Source organism: Panulirus ornatus, chromosome 6 (genome assembly GCF_036320965.1).
Source record: "Panulirus ornatus isolate Po-2019 chromosome 6, ASM3632096v1, whole genome shotgun sequence".
Lineage (NCBI taxonomy): Eukaryota > Metazoa > Arthropoda > Malacostraca > Decapoda > Palinuridae > Panulirus > Panulirus ornatus.
Window position 1 is genome coordinate 621,827 of NC_092229.1, and position 20,087 is coordinate 641,913.

The following is a 20,087-nucleotide window of genomic DNA, read 5'->3' on the forward strand; positions in this document are numbered from 1 at the left end:
TTCATGTGAGAAACTGCAGAAGCTGGTGACTGAGTTTGGTAAAGTGTTTGAAAGAAGAAAGTTGAGAGTAAATGTGAATAAGAGCAAAGTTATTAGGTACAGTAGGGTTGAGGGTCAAGTCAATTGGGAGGTAAGTTTGAATGGAGAAAAACTGGAGGACATTAAGTGTTTTAGATATCTGGGAGTGGATCTGGCAGCGGATGGAACCATGGAAGCGGAAGTGAATCATAGGGTGGGGGAGGGGGCGAAAATTCTGGGAGCCTTGAAGAATGTTTGGAAGTCGAGAACATTATATCGGAAAGCAAAAATGGCTATGTTTGAAGGAATAGTGGTTCCAACAATGTTGTATGGTTGCGAGGCGTGGGCTATGGATAGGGTTGTGCGCAGGAGGGTGGATGTGCTGGAAATGAGATTTTTGAGGACAATATGTGGTGTGAGGTGGTTTGACCGAGTAAGTAATGTAAGGGTAAGAGAGATGTGTGGAAATAAAAATAGTGTGGTTGTGAGAGGAGAAGAGGTTGTTTTGAAATGGTTTGGTCACATGGAAAGAATGAGTGAGGAAAGATTGACCAAGAGGATATATGTGTCAGAGGTGGAGGGAACGAGAAGTGGGAGACCAAATTGGAGGTGGAAGGATGGAGTGAAAAAGATTTCGAGTGATTGGGGCCTGAGCATGCAAGAGGGTGAAAGGCATGCAAAGAATAGAGTGAATTGAAACAATGTGGTATACCGGGGTCACCGTGCTATCAGTGGATTGAATCAGGGCATGTGAAGCGTCTGGAGTAAACCATGGAAAGTTTTGTGGGGCTTGGATGTGGAAAGGGAGCTGTGGTTTCGGTGCATTATACATGACAACTAGAGACTGAGTGTGAACAAATGTGACCTTTGTTGTCATTTCCTAGCACTACCTTGCCTGCATACGGGCGGAGGAGGGTGTCATTTCATGTGTGGTGGGGTGGAGACAGGAATGAATAAAGGCAGACAGTATGAATTATGTACATATGTATATATGTATATGTCTGTGTATGTATATATATGTATACGTTGAAATGTATAGGTATGTATATGTGCGTGTGTGGACGTGATTGTATATACATGTGTATGTGGGTGGGTTGGGCCATTCTTTCATCTGTTTCCTTGTGCTACCTCGCTAACGCAGGAGACAGCGACAGAGTATAATAGAAACAGAAAATGTATCTATATGAAGGTGAAATCACATTTTAGGAATTTTATTTAACATGTAACTTTTCTATACATGTGGCACGACATGTTTCGTGGAGACATTTCACCTAACAAAATTATTCAGATCCCAACATCTAACTTGATTCCCATCATCCAACACCAGTCTTTGTAAACCAAGCACTGTCTGTTTTGTCTAGCCATGACTGATGTAAGGGAGTGTGATTAGGGGGGGGGGGGGGTCACATGCCAGGGTTTGACCTGGGTAGCTGGGTGTGTCTTGAATAACTTTTTTTTATGTTATGTTTTGCCAGTTCTCTCCTCATGATTTGGTTAATGCTAGGATGGGCTTTGAAATTGCTGGGGACAAATTAAAGTTCTTAGATTTAACAATTAAGACAGATTCAATGACTTTGCATGTGACATAATCAGCAGAGAGGGTTATAAAATATCAGGATATTCAGGATCTGTACCCCTCTGTGATTTCACCTACAAGCTTCCTGTGTGCTGTAGGAGTTCCACTAAAGGGGCGTCCAAGGCAGGAAATTGAAATATATATATACTAAATGTACACTCCATCTTTTCTTCTTTCAAACAAGTTTGCCAAACAAGTGCCTAGAACAGATGATTGAGCCTTAGAGAAAAATCTGCTTGTCTCCTTCCTCTGTTTCTTATTTTGGAAAGTATATAGTAGGGGAGAATTTCCAGTCCCCCTGTTCTCACTCTTCTTACTTGCCTTCATCAAAATGCAGGGAATATGTGGGCAGTATTCTTTTCCTCTATACACAGGGATAACTAGATATACACATGTTCTTATAATTTTTTGTATTTATGTAACCTAGGACCCTTTTATGGGGCTCCTCAAGCTTCAGGGTTGGACTGTAATTGTAAATTCATAAACATTTTTCCTTCTCTCTTCTCTTTCCCTTTCATTAGCCTATCTTTATTTTCAATAAGGCCCAGCCTTGATGTGGACTTTTGTCTGTGACAGGAGCCTCAGAAAAAAAAAAAAAAAAATAACACATTTCATTTGGAAAGAGAAGTTTGTTGATGAGATTGCACTTCTTTTCATCCAGTGACAATGATACAACCTAGCACAAAGGTGACTCTTCTCTCGGGGTGTAATGACAAGCGGGTGGAAGCTGGAAACACCCATGTTCATATATGTACTGTATACACATACTTCTTAGGCACTAATCTGTTGTTGTTTTCAGTTATGCGTGAAAGAGCTCCTGTGCTTCAGGAAGAAGATGGTGGTTACCTGATCCCCCAGTGGCTCATTGCTGTCATTGTCATTGGTCTTGCATCTCTCCTCTTTATTCTTATTTTTGGAATTACTGTGGTGAGTATACTATTTTTTGGCAATTTCCTGATTTATCAGTTTTATTTTGTTCCACAATCTGCTCCTTATATCATAGCACACTCACCTGCACCTTCTCTTTCAGATCTGACAATGCCCAAAGCTTATTTAGAATGCTTTCACTTTACAGTACCTTTATTTAGCTCCAGTCTTTGTTGGCAATTTATATTTTCTTTTTTCTTCAGTTTTGTTGTACACCTCCTATATGCAGACAAAACTTTAATTATTTTAGATAAGAACTGTTTAGTTGCAGCTTCCTTTCTACATTAATTACTTCAGACCACTAGTTGTTTGGGATTTCTTCCAGAGGCAGAGAACTGCTTCCCAACATAAGGCTTTAACATGTACTCTTTTTTTGCATGTTCTTCACCAATTTGTGAAAAAGCTGCAGCATTATGAAACCAATCACTATTCTGTTGACTGAGGTTATGCTAAAAAAACAATTGTTTTTGGGTAAAGATAAATTTCATAAGAAACTAACAGTAGTATTAGTTTACAAGCCTCTTTAAAGGAAACACTTTATATAAGATATCACAACAGCCCACCCTCAGTTGCCAACAGTCACATGGTAATTAACAGATGCAATAGCTTGCCAAGTAATACATTATCTAGCAAATCTAAGGCATACAGGCAACAAGCTCTTGATACAAAATCTAAAGTAATACCTATACAAGAGGGAAAGTGAACCAGTATTTCAGAGTAAGTCAAAAGGGTGAAGTTGTAAGTTTAAAGTAGCCGAGTTAGTATATATAGCTGGAACCTCCCCAAATGTGAGAGCAGTACTTTATGCAAGGATAGATCAATCCTTTGTAAGAATGGAGTAACTGTTCAGAAGAATTTATGGCATTTAAACAGGACTTCCACTTTCTTAAGATGTAGACTTTGCTATTTGCATAATATGAGGTCTCCAAGCTGATTCAGGACATTAATTGGGGGAGCTGAAGATTTATCAGAAGACACAGGAAAGTTGTAAAGGGTTGTAGAGAAAGAAATGGGCAGAAGTTGGTTTTTGGAGGCAGTAAACTTAACCAGGTTTCATCTTTCATCTTCCTCAACGACATATCCTTTCAAAGTCTGAGTTTATAAAGGAAGTTGTGTCGAGACAAGATGCAGGTCGCGCAAAGAGGGGATGGACCAGATTTGAAAGAAGTGGAGAGATGCATTGTTGAGTTTTAGCATATATTACTGATAAAAAAGGGTAGTGAGTGGTGGGATGAAGAAGTAAGAGTATTAGTGAAAGAGAAGAGAGAGGCATTTGGACGATTTTTGCAGGGAAAAAATGAAATTGAGTGGGAGATGTATAAAAGAAAGAGACATGAGGTCAAGAGAAAGGTGCAAGAGGTGAAAAAAAGGGCAAATGAGAGTTGGGGTGAGAGAGTATCATTAAATTTTAGGGAGAATAAAAAGATGTTCTGGAAGGAGGTAAATAAAGTGCGTAAGACAAGGGAGCAAATGGGAACTTCAGTGAAGGGCGCAAATGGGGAGGTGATAACAAGTAGTGGTGATGTGAGAAGGAGATGGAGTGAGTATTTTGAAGGTTTGTTGAATGTGTTTGATGATAGAGTGGCAGATATAGGGTGTTTTGGTCGAGGTGGTGTGCAAAGTGAGAGGGTTAGGGAAGATGATTTGGTAAACAGAGAAGAGGTAGTAAAAGCTTTGCGGAAGATGAAAGCCGGCAAGGCAGCAGGTTTGGATGGTATTGCAGTGGAATTTATTAAAAAAGGGGGTGACTGTATTGCTGACTGGTTGGTAAGGTTATTTAATGTATGTATGACTCATGGTGAGGTGCCTGAGGATTGGCGGAATGCGTGCATAGTGCCACTGTACAAAGGCAAAGGGGATAAGAGTGAGTGCTCAAATTACAGAGGTATAAGTTTGTTGAGTATTCCTGGTAAATTATATGGGAGGATATTGATTGAGAGGGTGAAGGCATGTACAGAGCATCAGATTGGGGAAGAGCAGTGTGGTTTCAGAAGTGGTAGAGGATGTGTGGATCAGGTGTTTGCTTTGAAGAATGTATGTGAGAAATACTTAGAAAAGCAAATGGATTTGTATGTAGCATTTATGGATCTGGAGAAGGCATATGATAGAGTTGATAGAGATGCTCTGTGGAAGGTATTAAGAATATATGGTGTGGGAGGCAAGTTATTAGAAGCAGTGAAAAGTTTTTATCGAGGATGTAAGGCATGTGTACGTGTAGGAAGAGAGGAAAGTGATTGGTTCTCAGTGAATGTAGGTTTGCGGCAGGGGTGTGTGATGTCTCCATGGTTGTTTAATTTGTTTATGGATGGGGTTGTTAGGGAGGTGAATGCAAGAGTTTTGGAAAGAGGGGCAAGTATGAAGTCTGTTGGGGATGAGAGAGCTTGGGAAGTGAGTCAGTTGTTGTTCGCTGATGATACAGCGCTGGTGGCTGATTCATGTGAGAAACTGCAGAAGCTGGTGACTGAGTTTGGTAAAGTGTGTGAAAGAAGAAAGTTAAGAGTAAATATGAATAAGAGCAAGGTTATTAGGTACAGTAGGGTTGAGGGGCAAGTCAAATGGGAGGTGAGTTTGAATGGAGAAAAACTGGAGGAAGTTAAGTGTTTTAGATATCTGGGAGTGGATCTGGCAGCGGATGGAACCATGGAAGCGGAAGTGGATCATAGGGTGGGGGAGGGGGCAAAAATTCTGGGAGCCTTGAAGAATGTGTGGAGGTCGAGAACATTATCTCGGAAAGCAAAAATGGGTATGTTTGAAGGAATAGTGGTTCCAACAATGTTGTATGGTTGCGAGACGTGGGCTATGGATAGAGTTGTGCGCAGGAGGATGGATGTGCTGGAAATGAGATGTTTGAGGACAATATGTGGTGTGAAGTGGTTTGATCGAGTAAGTAACGTAAGGGTAAGAGAGATGTGTGGAAATAAAAAGAGCGTGGTTGAGAGAGCAGAAGAGGGTGTTTTGAAATGGTTCGGGCACATGGAGAGAATGAGTGAGGAAAGATTGACCAAGAGAATATATGTGTCAGAGGTGGAGGGAACGAGGAGAAGAGGGAGACCAAATTGGAGGTGGAAAGATGGAGTGAAAAAAATTTTGTGTGATCGGGGCCTGAACATGCAGGAGGGTGAAAGGAGGGCAAGGAATAGAGTGAATTGGAGCGATGTGGTATACCGGGGTTGAAGGTGCTGTCAGTGGATTGAATCAAGGCATGTGAGGCATCTGGGGTAAACCATGGAAAGCTGTGTAGGTATGTATATTTGCGTGTGTGGACGTATGTATATACATGTGTATGGGGGTGGGTTGGGCCATTTCTTTCGTCTGTTTCCTTGCGCTACCTCGCAAACGCGGGAGACAGCGACAAAAAAAAAAAAAAAAAAAGGAAGAGTGTTAGGGACTCTTCAGAAGCCTGAGGGATACTCCAAAGTGGGTGATCCATCAAATAGATTCAGAAATATACCAACAAGGGAGGAAGCTTGATATGAGGGAACAAGAAGAGGGAAGGAAGCCAAGAGAGTGAAGCCTGGAGATGGGACCTCGATATGATATTCTGTCAAAAGCTTTTCATATTTAAGGGGCTACTACATAGGATTCTCCAAAATCTTCCTAAGATGAGCAGACATTAGCATGTTAGGAAAGGACATAATCAGTGGATCCTGCTTGCAGAAGCTATTTTGATGATCAGAGAGAAGATTGTGAGATTCAAGATGTTTGAGGATATGGGAGTTGAGAAAGGAATCAAGGACTTTGGAAATAGTAGGTCAATGCCACAGGACAATACTTGGATGGGTTAAAATAGTCCCTTTTCTTTGGGAAGTGGAACAGATGAACAAGCACATGCACAAAGTCAAAAGCAGACTTTTTAAGAGCATAGGAATGAATTCCATTTGGTCAATTAGCCTTGCTTGTGTTCTAAGAGATCGGTGCTTTTTGGACAGAATGAAAAGAGATTACAGGGAGGGGCACCAAATTAATAAGAGGAGCTTCAGAGAGTGTGGGAATGTTAACCATCCAAAATGAAGTTAGAGAAGAAAAGAGATCCAAAATTAATTGCTTTATCAGTGGAAGAGACAGCTATAGTACCATCAGAATAGAAAAGTAAAGGAAAGTTAGTGCAACAGAAGTTATCAGAGATGCCTTTAGCCAAAGACCAGAAAGACCTTTTTCTTTTTCATATGTACTTGCCATTTCCTGCATTAGCAAGTCTTGGTCTGTATCCTACTTCAGACCAGAAAGACCTGTCAGCGGATAAACAGGAGAGGTTGTTGCACTTCCTTTAGATAAACGAATGCTTTGCCTCACAAAAAATATTATAGGCAGAGATAAATGCTTTATCATTGTTGGGGAAAGAGCAATTTTCCAAGCTTAACATGTTAGGTTTCATGCTTGAATGGCATCAGAACAGGTATATTTAAACCATGGATTGGAAGAAAAGAAAATGAGGATATATACCTCCGTTCCCACACCCGCAACCTTTGCTATACATGCAACAGTCATTAGCAGCATCAGGGGTTGAAATAGTAATCTACCCAAGGGAGGTCAAAAAAAACGGAATTTTCACAAGTTATTCCAGTCACCATTATGAAGGTGCCAATATTTAAGTTCAGAAGGGGGTGCTGAAGGAAGAGATGCAGTAAATAGCTATATTCACAATAGCACAATCATATGAACACTGGGGTGAGATTCTGTAGCTACAGCACTAAGGATTACATGTGAAAAACAGATCTTGAGTGTTAGTGGTCATACTGGTCAAGAATATAGGTGTGGTTGGTGATAATTTGCTCTAGATCATTAAGAATGAAAAAATGAAGGCTTCAGTCACTGAATGTCTGTAAGGGAGTTCACCCATACCCTATGGTGTGGGTTGTCATGGTCTTATGGCAGGTCTTATGGCAGGAATTTAGAGAGCCACTTATAAAATTCATATAGTTAGGAGAGCAGGAGGTGAAACAAAGGAAAGTAGTGGTAACTGACAGACAAACCTAAAGCCACAAGACAAAATTTGGGATTCAGAGTTCTTAAGGCATGCAACAGGTGTGCTGATAATAGATTAAGCAAAGACACCACCTTTGAAACAGAATCATGACAAATCATAGTTAAGAGATGTGAAAGGGGTCAGTGGGAATATCACTAAAGAGTTGGGGCTTAGAGAAAAATAAGATTAAACAGAGAGAGAGGAACTAGTGGGATTTGTTCAACAGAAGAGAGGTTACTATAAAGACTACATATATTGGTGAAATTAATGCAAATAGAGTGATATGGGTAAAAATTAAACTGGATTACAAGGTGATCATGCTCACGAAGAGAGGCAAATGTTTTGGGAGCAACTGAGTAAGTGTGTCAGCATTTTTGATGTAAGAGATCTAGTGTTAGTAATGGGTGATTTAAATGCAGAAGTGAGTAATGCAGCAGTTGAGGATGTAACTATGGGCATGAGGTATTCAGTAGGATAAATAGAAATGGTGAATAGCTTATGGAATTATGTGTTGAAAAAGGGCTCATTATTGTGAATATCTGGTTTAAAAAGAGGGACATACATAAGAATATGAGGAGCAGGAAATATGATATGTGGACATTGTTGGATTTTTTCTAATTGATAAGCTGTGAAAGAGAGACTCCTGGAAGTAAAAGTGCTGGATGGGGCACCTGGTGGAATGTCTGATCACTACCTGGTGGAGGCGAGGGTCAAGATTTGTAGAAGTTTTCAGAAAAAAGGAAATAATATGGATGAGAAGAGGATGGTGAAAGTGAGTGAGCTTCGAAAAAAGACTTGTGTAAAGATGTACCAGGAGGGATTGTATAAATGAAGCTAGGGGAGTGGGTGAGGAATAAAAGGTATTTTGGAAAGCAGCGCTAGCATGTGTATGAGAAGTGTATGGCAGCAGGAGGTGGGAGGAGGTAGTGAGTGGTGGAATAATGAAGCAAAGTTGCTAGTGGAAGAGAAAAGAGATATGTATGGATGGTACTCACAGGGAAGGAATGCACATAATTGGGAGATGTACAAGAGTAAGCAGCAAGAGGTTGAGAGGAAGCTGCAGGGGCTGAAAAAGAGGGTAAATATGAGATGGAGTGAGCAAGTATCAGCACACTTCAGGGAGAATAAGTAGATATTTTAGAAAGAGATTAATACTGGAAGAAAAACAGAACACATGGAAACATTAGCAAAGGAGGCAAATAGAGAAGTGGTAACAGGCATTGACAAGGCGATGAACAGATGAATTGAGTATTTTGAAAGATTGTTGAATGTGTTTGATGATATTGTGCACATGTAGGGGGTTTGGCTCGGGAGGTATGCGAAGTGGAAGAGTCTTGGCAAGTGGTTTGGTAAAGAGAAAAGAGGTAGTGAAAGCCTTTATTAAGATGAAATTTGGCAGTGACTATGTTGTTGATTGTTTAGTAAGGATTTACAATGACAGTATGTATGGATCATGGGGAAGTGCCTGAGGATTGGCTGAATGCATGTATAGTGCCATTGTATAAAGTCAAGGGGGGACACAATGGTTAATGTTCAGAGCATACCTGGTAAGTTATATGAAAGAGTGGTGATTGAGGGGATGTTGGTATACACTTAATATCAGACTGGGGGGAACAGTACGGTTTCAGGAGTGGTGGAGGATGTGTGGATCATGTGTTTGCTTCAAAGAATGTGAGAAATATTTAGAGAAAAAGAAGGATTTGTAAGTGGCATTTATGAATCTAGAGAAAGTATATGATATGGTTGATAGAGATGTTTTGTGGAAAGTTTTACAAATGTAAGCAATTAGAAGCAGTGAGAATTTTTCATCAAGAAAGTAAGGCATATGTGCGAGTAGGTAGAAAGGAGGGTGTGTGGTTCCAGCTGGAGGTGGGTTTGTGGCAGGGATGGGTGATGTCATTATGGCTGTATGATTTGTTTATAGATGGGGTGGCGTGGAATGTAAGTGCAAGGGTCTTGGGAGAGAGAGGCAGGTATGCAGTCTGAAGGGGGCCTTGGAAGTGAGTCAGTTGTTGTTTGCTGGTGACATGACACTGGTTAAATTCCAGTCAGAAACTGGAGAAGTTGGTATTTGAGTTTAGGAGAGTGAGTGAAAGTTGAGAATAAATGTGAATAAAAGCAAGATTGAACCAGGGCATGTGAAGTGTCTGGGGTAAATCATGGAAAGTTCTGTGGGGCCTGGATGTGGAAAGGGAGCTGTGGTTTCGGTGCATTATACATGACAGCTAGAGACCGAGTGTGAACAAATGTGGCCTTTGTTGCCTTTCCTAGCCCTACCTCGTGCACATGTAAGGGGAGGGGGTTTTCATTTCATGTGTGGCGGGGTGGCGACAGGAATGAATAAGGGCAGACAGTATGAATTATGTACATGTATATATATGTATATGTCTGTGTGTGTATATATATATGTGTACATTGAGATGTATATGTATGTATATGTGCGTGTGTGGATGTGTATGTATATACATGTGTATGTGGGTGGTTTAGGCCATTCTTTCGTCTGTTTCTTTGCGCTGCCTCGCTAATGCAGGAGACAGCGACAAGGTATAATAAAATAAATGAATAAAAAGCAAGATTATTAGATTTACCAGAGCAGAGAGATAGGTTAGTATGGGTGTGAGTTTAAAGAGAAAAAAAACTGGAAGTGAAGTGTTTTAGATGACTAGGAGTGGACAACAAATAGAACTATGGAAATAGGGGTGAGTAATAAGGTGGGTGAGCATTGAGGAATGTGCAGAAAGAGAGTTGTCATCTGGAGGTACAAAAATGGGTATATTTGATGACATAGTAGTCCTAACAATGTCGTATGGATGTGAGGCATGGGCTGTAAATGAAAATGTATAGAAGGTGAATGTGTTGGAAATGAAATTTCTGAGGACAATTTGTGTGAGTAAGGTTGATTAAGTAACAATAGATTAAGAGAATGGTGTGGTAATACAAAAAGCATGGCTGAGAGAGCTTAAGAGGTTGTACTGAAATGGTTGGAAATGTGTGAGGACAGGTTGACAATGGATATACTAGTTATAAGTAGACGGGATAAGGAGAAATGGGACATCAAATTGAAGAAGGAAGGATGGAGCAAAGCAGATTTTGATTGCTCTAGTCCTGAATAGACAGGTTGAAAATGCATGCAATGGATAGAGTAAATTGGGGCAATTTGGTATATAGGGGTCAACATGCTGTCAGTTGATTGAACTAGAGCATATGAAGTAACCCAGGGAAACCAAGGAAATGTTTGTAGGGCTTGGTTGTGGATGGGGGAGATGTGGTTTCACTGCATTCCATATGACAGCTAGATATTGAATGTGAGCAAATGAGGCCTATTCTTTGTCTTTTCTTGAAGCTTCCTCGCTAATGAGGGAAATAGATAACAAGTATGAAATAAAAGTCAGGTCTATTAGAGAGATAAAAGTCATTGAAGAGGTTGGTACTGCCACTGCCTTGCCCTCCTTCTCATTGGTAGCTGAATCACATAGAAACCTGGTGATTCTTAGCACCTCATTAGGCTGGGGACTAGGAGCCAGAAGTTGATTTGACTTTAACATGGAATCTTTGAAAATATTAGGGAGGAATTGATGGAGAAGAAAATCAGTGTGAATAAAAAAGGGCAGTGAGTGGTGGGATGAAGAAGTAAGATTATTAGTGAAAGAGATGAGAGAGGCATTTAGACAATTTTTGCAGGGAAATAGTGCAAATGACCAGGAGATATATAAAAGAAAGAGGCAGGAGGTCAAGAGAAAGGTACAAGAGGTGAAAAACAGGGCAAATGAGAGTTGGGGTGAAAGAGTACCATTAGATTTTAGGGAGAATAAAAAATTACAGAGGTATAAGTTTGTTGAACATTCCTGGGAAATTATATGGAAAAGTATTGATTGAGAGGGTGAAGGCATGTAGAGAGCATCAGATTGGGGAAGAGCAGTGTGGTTTCGGAAGTGGTAGAGGATGTGTGGATCAGGTGTTTGCTCTGAAGAATGTATGTGAGAAATACTTAGAAAACAATGGATTTGTATGTAGCATTTATGGATCTGGAGAAGGCATATGATAGAGTTGATAGAGATGCTCTGTGGAAGGTATTAAGAGTAAATGGCGAGAGGGGTGCATGATGTCTCCATGGTTGTTTAATTTGTTTATGGATGTGGTTGTTAGGGAGGTGAATGCAAGAGTTTTGGAGAGAGGGGCAAGTATGCAGTCTGTTGGGGATGAGAGGGCTTGGAAAGCGAGTCAGTTGTTGTTCGCTGATGATACAGTGCTGGTGGCTGATTTGGATGAGAAACTGTAGAAGTTGGTGACTGAGTTTGGTAAAGTGTGTGACACAATAAAGCTGAGAGTGAGTGTGAATAAGAGCAAGGTTATTAGGTACAGTAGGGTTGAGGGACAAGTCAATTGGGAGGTAAGTTTGAATGGAGAAAAACTGGAGGAAGTGAAGTGTTTTAGATATCTGGGAGTGGATTTGGCAGCGGATGGAACCATGGAAGCGGAAGTAAGTCACAGGGTGGGGGAAGGGGCGAAGGTTCTGGGAGTGTTGAAGAATGAGTGCAAGGCGAGAACATTATCTCGGAAAGCAAAAATGGGTATGTTTGAAGGAATAGTTGTTCCAACAATGTTATATGGTTGCGAGGCATGGGCTTTAGAGAGGGTTGTTGGAAATGAGATGTTTGAGGACAATATGTGGTGTGAGGTGGTTTAATCGAGTAAATAATGAAAGGGTAAGAGAGATGTGTGGTAATAAAAAGAGTGTGGTTGAGAGAGCAGAAGAGGGTGTGTTGGAATGGTTTGGTCACATGAAGAGAATGAGTGAGGAAAGATTGACCAAGAGGATATATGTGTCAGAGGTGGAGGGAATGAGAAGTGGAAGACAAAATTGGAGGTGGAAAGGCATGCAAGGAATAAAGTGAATTGGAATGATGTGGTATACCAGGGTCAACTTGCTGTCAGTGGATTGAACCAGGGCATGTGAAGCATCTGGGGTAAACCATAGAAAGTTTTGTGGGGCCTGGATGTGGAAAGGGAGCTGTGGTTTTGGTGCATTATACATAACAGCAAGAGACTGAGTGTGAACGAATGTGGCCTTTGTTGTCTTTTCCTAGCACTCCGTCGCACACATGCAGGGGGGGGTGTCATTTCATGTGTGATGGGATGGTGACGGGAATGAATAAAGGCAGCAAGTATGAATTATGTACATGTGTATATATATATGTATGTATATATATGTATACGTTGAAATGTATAGGTACGTATATGTGCATGAGTGGACATGTATGTATATACATGTGTATGTGGGTGGGTTGGGCCATTCTTTTGTCTGTTTCCTTGCACTACCTCCTAATGTAGGAGACAGCGACAAAGTATAATAAATTGATATAAATAAAAAAGATGTTTTGGAAGGAGGTAAATAAAGTGCATAAGACAAGAGAACAAATGGGAACATTGGTGAGGTGGATAATGGGGAGGTAATAACAAGTAGTGGTGATGTGAGAAGGAGATGGACTGAGTATTTTGAAGATTTGTTGAATGTGTTAGACGATAGAGTGGCAGATATAGGGTGTTTTGGTCAAGGTGGTGTGCGAAGTGAGAGGGTCAGGGAGAATGGTTTGGTAGACAGAGAAGAGGTAGTGAAAGCTTTGCGAAAGATGAAAGCTGGCGGGTTTGGATGGTATTGCAGTGGAATTTATTAAAAAAAGGGGGTGACTGTCGTTGACTGGTTGGTGAGGATATTCATTGTATGTATGGCTCATGGTGAAGTGCCTGAGGATTGGCAGAATGCATGCATAGTGCCATTGTAAAAGGGGAAAGGGGATAAAGATAAAGGTGAGTGTTCAAATTACAGAGGTATAAGTTAGTTGAGTATTCCTGGGAAATTATGCAGGAGGGTATTAATTGAGAGGGTGAAGGAATGTACAGAGCATCAGATTGGGAAAGAGCAGTGTGGTTTCAGAAGTGGTAGAGGATGTGTGGATCAGGTGTTTGCTTTGAAGAATATATGTGAGAAATACTTAGAAAAACAAATGGATTTGTATGTAGCATTTACGTACCTGGAGAAGGCATATGATAAGAGTTGATAGAGATGCTCTGTGGAAGGTATTAAGAGTATATGGTGTGGGAGGCAAGTTGCTAGAAGCAGTGAAAAGTTTTTATCAAGGATGTAAGGCATGTGCATGAGTAGGAAGAGAGGATAGTGATTGCTTCCCTGTGAATGTCGGTTTGCGGCAGGGGTGCATGATGTCTCCATGGTTGTTTAATTTCTTTATGGATGGGTTGTTAGGGAGGTGAATGCATGAGTTTTGGAGAGATAGGCAAGTATGCAATCTGAGTTTGGTAAAGTGTGTGAAAGAAGAGAGCCGAGAGTAAATGTGAATAAGAGCGAGGTTATTAGGTACAGTAGGGTTGAGGGACAAGTCAATTGGGAGGTAAGTTTGAATGGAGAAAAACTGGAGGAAGTGAAGTGTTTTAGATATCTGGGAGTGGATTTGGTAGCAGAAGGAGCCATGAAAGCAGAAGTGAGTCAAAGGGTCGGGGAGAGGGTGAAGGTTTTGGGAGCGTTGAAGAAATGTGTGGAAGGTGAGAACATTATCTCGAAAAGCAAAAATAGGTATGTTTGAAGGAATAGTGGTTCCAACGATGTTATATGGCTGCGATGCGTGGGCTATAGATAGGGTTGTGCGGAGGAGGGTGGATGCGTTGGAAATGAGATGTTTGAGGACAATATGTGGTGTGAGGTGGTTTGATCGAGTAAGTAATGAAAGGGTAAGAGAGATGTGTGGTCATAAAAAGAGTGTGGTTGAGAGAGCAGAAGAGGGTGTATTGAAATGGTTTGGTCACATGGAGAGAATGAGTGAGGAAAGATTGACAAAGAGGATATATGTGTCAAAGGTGGAGGGAACAAGGAGAAGTGGGAGACCAACTTGGAGGTGGAAGGATGGAGTAAAAAAGATTTTGAGTGATTGGGGCCTGAACATGCAGGGGGGTGAAAGGCATGCAAGCAATAGAGTGAATTAGAACGATGTGGTATACTGGGGTTGATGTTCTGTCACTGGATTGAAGCAGGGCATGTGAAGCATCTGGGGTAAACCATGGAAAGTTTTGTGGGGCCTGGATGTGGAAAGGGAGCTGTGGTTTCGGTGCATTATTACATGACAGCTAGAGACTGAGTGTGAACGAATGTGGCCTCTATCATCCTTTCCTAGTGTTACCTTGTGTGTGTGTGTGGGGGAGGGGGGGTTTCATTTCATATGTGGCGGGGTGGCGACGGGAATGAATAAAGGCAGCAAGTATGAAGTATGTACATATGTATATATGTATATGTCTGTGTATGTGTAAGTATGTATACATTGAAATGTATAGGTTTGTATATGTGTGTGTGTGGACATGTATGTATATACATGTGTATGTGGGTGGGTTGGGTCATTCTTTTGTGTTTCCTTGCGCTACCTCACTAACGCAGGAGACAGCGACAAAGTATAATAAAGAAATTATAAAAAAATGAAACATTAAGGAGAATGGATGTATGGTGTATGCAGGGGAAAGAAAGAAAGACTAGCCATTCATAATAAATCAGGTAGAAAGTAAGACCAGCAGTCCAAATATTGAGGATTTAAAATGCTTCTGGGCACTGCTTTAACACTCCTTAGTTAGGACGGGTGGCTGGTGGTGTCTACAACTTACTCTACTGTTTTTTTATTTTTGCAATGTAAAGAGGAGACAAATAAGTCTTCAGTGCACAGTCCACGGTTCCTCCCTTCTCACCAATGCTTGGCAAGTCATTTTTTTATTTTAATGTTAGAGGCTCCAGTGTTTGACAAAAGTCCACATCAAGGCTGGGCCTTAATTATAGAGAGGATAATGAAAGGGAAAAGAAGACAAAGGAAACTGTTTATAAATTTCAGAGAAAGTGAAAAACCTGTCGTTTAACATGTGCCAGGTTGTAGTTATTGGGAAAGGCATGAGAAGAGAGAGTTCCAAACCTTCAGGATGGAGGGAAAGAAATAGTTATCAAGACGGCCCACCCTTGAGTTGCCAACGGCTACACAGTAATCATGTGATGCAGCAGCTTGCCAAATATTGCATGGTCTAGCTATTGGTGGGGGTTAACGAGAAGGCAGCTCTCAGATCAAAAACAAAGTACCTATAGAAGAGGGAGAGTGAAACATCATTGAGGCATAGGGCAAGCAGCTCAAGTTTTGAAGTTAGCGTGGGAGAGTTTATAAGTTGGACATCTTTTGACTCAACTTGTCAAGTGAGGATGCGGAGTTAGAACCACCCAAGATGCGAGAGTAGTACTCCATGCAAGAACGAATCAGTCCTTTATATAAATGGAGCAACTATTCAAGCAAATTAAACAGGACTCCTAGTTTCTTTGAAGCAGACTCAAGTATTTCAATAATGTGAGGTTTCCAAGAAAGTGTGGATGTTACAGTAATACCAAGAATGTTCAATGAGTCAAGAGGTGGAATTACAGAACTGTCAAAGGAGAGAGGAGAGTTGCCAGGAATTTTTGAAACAGAGATGGGGAGAAACTGGGTCTTGGAGGCATTAAACTTAACTGGATTTCATCTAACCCAATGAGATATCCTTTCCAAGTCTGAGTTTACTGAGGACACTATATCAAGACTAGATGCAAATCTAGTGAGAGAAGAAGGGGCAGAATTGAAGGATTTGGATGAATGCAGTGTTGAGTTGTCAGTGCATGAGTGCATTTGGCTATTTATGGAAGATGGGAAATCACTGATAAAAAGGATGAAGAGTGTAGGGGACACAGGACAGAACCTTGAGAGACACCACTGCTGATGGTGAAATGGGGGGGAGGCTGATCCATCAACAACCACAGGACACAGGACAGAACCTTGAGAGACACCACTGCTGATGGTGAAATAGGGGGAGGCTGATCCATCAACAACCACAGAGATAGATCAGTCAGAGAGGAAGCTAGATATGAAGAAGCAAAGTTAGGGAGGGAAGCCAAAATAGAGGAGCTTAGAGTTGGACCCTGATGTCACACTGTCAAAAGCTTTGGATATCTCAAGGGCGGCTACAAAAGACTCCCCAAAATCTTTCCAAAGATGATGACCAGACATTAGTAAGATAGAAAAGAATATCACCAGTGGATCTTTCCTTATGGAAGACATACTGGGAATTAGAGAGAAGACTGAGATTCAAGGATTTAAGGATATGGAAGTTAAGGAGGAATTCAAAGACTTTAGAAATAATGGAAGATATCACAGTAATAGGATAAATGGTAACCTTTTTAGGGATAGGATGTAAAATTGCATGCTTCCAAGGAGAAGGAAAAAATTTGGTTTTATACAGAAAGGGAACAGATGAGCTACCACAAGTGCAAGTTCAGAGACACACTCTTTCAGCACAAGGGGATAGATGCCCTCAGGACCATAAGCCTTGCTTGTGTCCAGAGAATGAAGTGCTTTTAGAACAATCCAAAAAGAGATTAAGGGGAAGGTGCAGGTTGTATCTCGCTAATCCGCTAATCTGTGGTCTGGTAACTCCCATGGTCCGGCACATTTTGAATTTGCTGCCTTTAGTTTGTGGATCTGCCACCACGGTGGTGCTGTTAGCAGCACTAAGGGGCCAAAATCTGTTTTATTTACACTGCAGCCAAGCTAATTAACAGTCCTGTGAATTTCTTATATTCATTTTGCTGAAAATAAAAGCCAGAAAAGTTTAAAGTTTTGGAAAACTTTGAAAGGAGCCTGGAGTACAGAATTAGACAGAGTGCACCTATAAAGTGGTTTAAGCTCCTGCATAATGAAAGTGTAAGCATTTCTAGGGAGATGCTTATCGAGCAGGCCAAAGTTTTTCATAGAGAACTAAAGCTAGACTATGAATATTTGCAAGGATGGTTACACAAGTTTAAGTAGAGACATGGAATTTCAATACATAGTGTGTACGGTGAAAAGTATAGTGCTGACATGGAAGTTTGTAGTGTAAGGTCATATTAAAAGAATCAATAAATACTCCAGTTCTCTTACAACCAACCACCAGCAATATGTACAGGGCGAGAAATAGTGTATGAGCTGGCTGCCTGGCTGGGACTGACACAGCATGGGATGGCTGCCATAAAGATAACAATAAAACAACATTAGTAACAAGAGTTGACCAAAGCCAACTAGCTACCTATGGTTGTTCATTACTTTAACTACTCGTCACAAAGATGAGACAAAAGTTTGTGGATGAATTTGTACAGTTAGTGGCAGTGGGAAAACTTAGCCCCAGAACAAGTGTATGATGAAGACAAATCTGCCCTGTATTGGCATTATTATCATTATATTTTTTTTTATTATACTTAACCGCCATCTCCCGCTTTAGCGAGGTAGTGCAAGGAAACAGATGAGGAATGGACCAACCCATCCACATACACATGTACATACATAAACACCCACACATGCACATATAAATACAAATACATATACATCATATGCCATGAAAAACCCTTGTCCAAGATATTGAGGAGTTTCCATTTGGGGGTACTTCTGATGTAACAAAAAAAACTTGTTTGGAAACATTAATGGTTGTATTATATCTGTTTTAAGCTTTGTTCTACCTTTAATAACACAGCAATTGTATGTGGAATGAGTTGGCAAGACTAGGACTAGGGGTCCAGAATATGTTTACATAGGGTGTTCCCTTTAGGGTCAAGTTCTGTTTTCCGACATTTTCTGTGGTCTGGCAGTGGCCAGGTCCCAAGGTTGCTGAATTAGAGGTTCAACCTGTATAGGATTAGCAAGAGAAGCATCAGGGAGTGATGGAATGTTAGTCAACCAAAGTGGAGTTTGAGGAGAAATGGGAACCCAAGAGAGTTGCTTTTTCTACGGGAGAGACAGCTATAGTGCTGTCAGAATGGAAAAGTAAAGGAAAGGTAGAGCGAGAGAAGCTGCTAAATATGTCTTTAGCCTAAGACCAGTGGATAACGAGGAGAGGTTATCAAACTTCTTTTGAATAAAGGGATGCTTTGCCTCCCAGATAACACTTGCAATGAAATTATGTGCAATAATGAAATGGGAGTCAGAGGAAGGAGAGTTTTTCCAAGCCCAATATGCCTGATCCCTGATCTGAATGGCCTCAAAACAGGATTGATTGAACCATGGATTGGAAGAAGAGGTCGCCTTGGAGGCGTGCTTTCATTTCCATTAGAATAACCTGTGCTATGCGTTTGGTAGAGGCAGAAGCATCACCACATGAGAGTCAGTAATTTTTCCCCAGGAAAGTCAGAAAAGAAGTTCGCAAGTTATTCCATTCGGCTTTGGTGAGTTGCCAGTATTTACACTTAGAAAGGGCTGCTGGATGGGTGGGGCATTGCCATTATAATATATACTTTTATGAAAGTGTGATCAGATGAACCAATTAGGGGAAAGATTATGCAGTTACAGTGGGATGGACTACAGGTGAAAAACAGATCCAAAATATCAGGAAAGTGGTCACAGTGGTCAGGAATATTTGCTCTAAATCATTGAGGATGTTCTCGGAGAACATGAGGGCTTGAATCCCTCCACCATCCATACGTAAGTTCAACTATACCCTATGGTGAACATTGAAATCCACGAAGTATAGGATCTTGGCCTGTAGGGGAGAAAATGCCATGGTCTTCATAGCAGGAGTTTAGATAGTTGAGGAAATATATAAAATTTGTAGAGTTAGGAGAGCATAAGGTGAAACACAGGAAAAGTGTTAGTTGGGAGACAGACTTTGAGTCACATAATATCAAAGTTAGGGACTCCTTGAAACGTGCAAACAACACCTTTGAACTGAAATCATGAATGGAGATTATAGTTGGATATGAAAAAGGGACTAGTGCAAATATCATAAGACAACTTCAACAGAGAGGTTACTAGAGAGAACACAAATGTTGGTACAGTGACTAGAAAAAAAGGAAGGTCTAACAGAGGGAAATGTCATGGGAGGGGCTGTTACTACTACTGTCTGAGCCCATCCTTTCGTTGACAGTAGAGTCAGGCACAAACCTTGAGATTCTTAGCACTCTCTGTTGTCTAAGAAAGTAGCACATAAGAAACTGTGAGTTAGCAGTAACCAGCATGATTGAGCAAGATATCAAACATCTTGTAGAAAAACTATAAACATTTTGTCAGAGCAAATGTCAGCACAAGGTTATTTTGCTGAAAACAGCATAAGTTTCCTTAAAGAACTTTATAGTTATGCTGGAAGTACAAATAAGTCTTTACCCAATCAGTTAGTTGATTGATTACAGAAAGCACGAAAATTATTGAAGACAGTGAAGACATGGCAAAGATAGTAAATGAGCTTTTTCATCCATATTTTCTACTGAAGACAGCTCATACTAAGGATCCAGTTCCAGTGCTAGCAGTGGAGAACATTTTGTAACAAACTAAAATACATTTGCAAGATATATTTTCAGCATTAAATGGTATGAAAGTGAATAAACCAACAGGTCAAGTTGCTTTATTATCGAAGAACAATAAAAGCTAAAACCAGTAGTTTTGCCATTACTTCTTATCAGTAAGTCACTTGCTGAATAAAAAGTTCCAAAGGATGAGAAGAATGCCAGTTTCAAACCTATCTTCAGGCTCAGAAATTCTTGCCCAATTAGCTTGAAATCTGTAGTTGGTAAAATTA

General features: G+C 40.7%; 1 protein-coding gene and 1 long non-coding RNA gene across 2 annotated transcripts in view; one reads left to right on the plus strand and one right to left on the minus strand.

Moving 5' to 3' along the window:
• The window catches only part of LOC139748981 (uncharacterized), a 173,269-nt gene that overhangs the window by 135,760 nt on the left and 17,422 nt on the right, over positions 1–20,087 (plus strand). The window contains exon 8 of the mRNA XM_071662332.1: positions 2,394–2,521. Coding sequence (XP_071518433.1) covers positions 2,394–2,521 — 128 coding nt within the window. The remainder of the gene's footprint in view (positions 1–2,393; positions 2,522–20,087) is intronic.
• Positions 1–20,087, minus strand: part of LOC139748983 (uncharacterized) — an 84,519-nt gene that overhangs the window by 27,275 nt on the left and 37,157 nt on the right. The gene's annotated exons all lie outside the window — the stretch shown is intronic.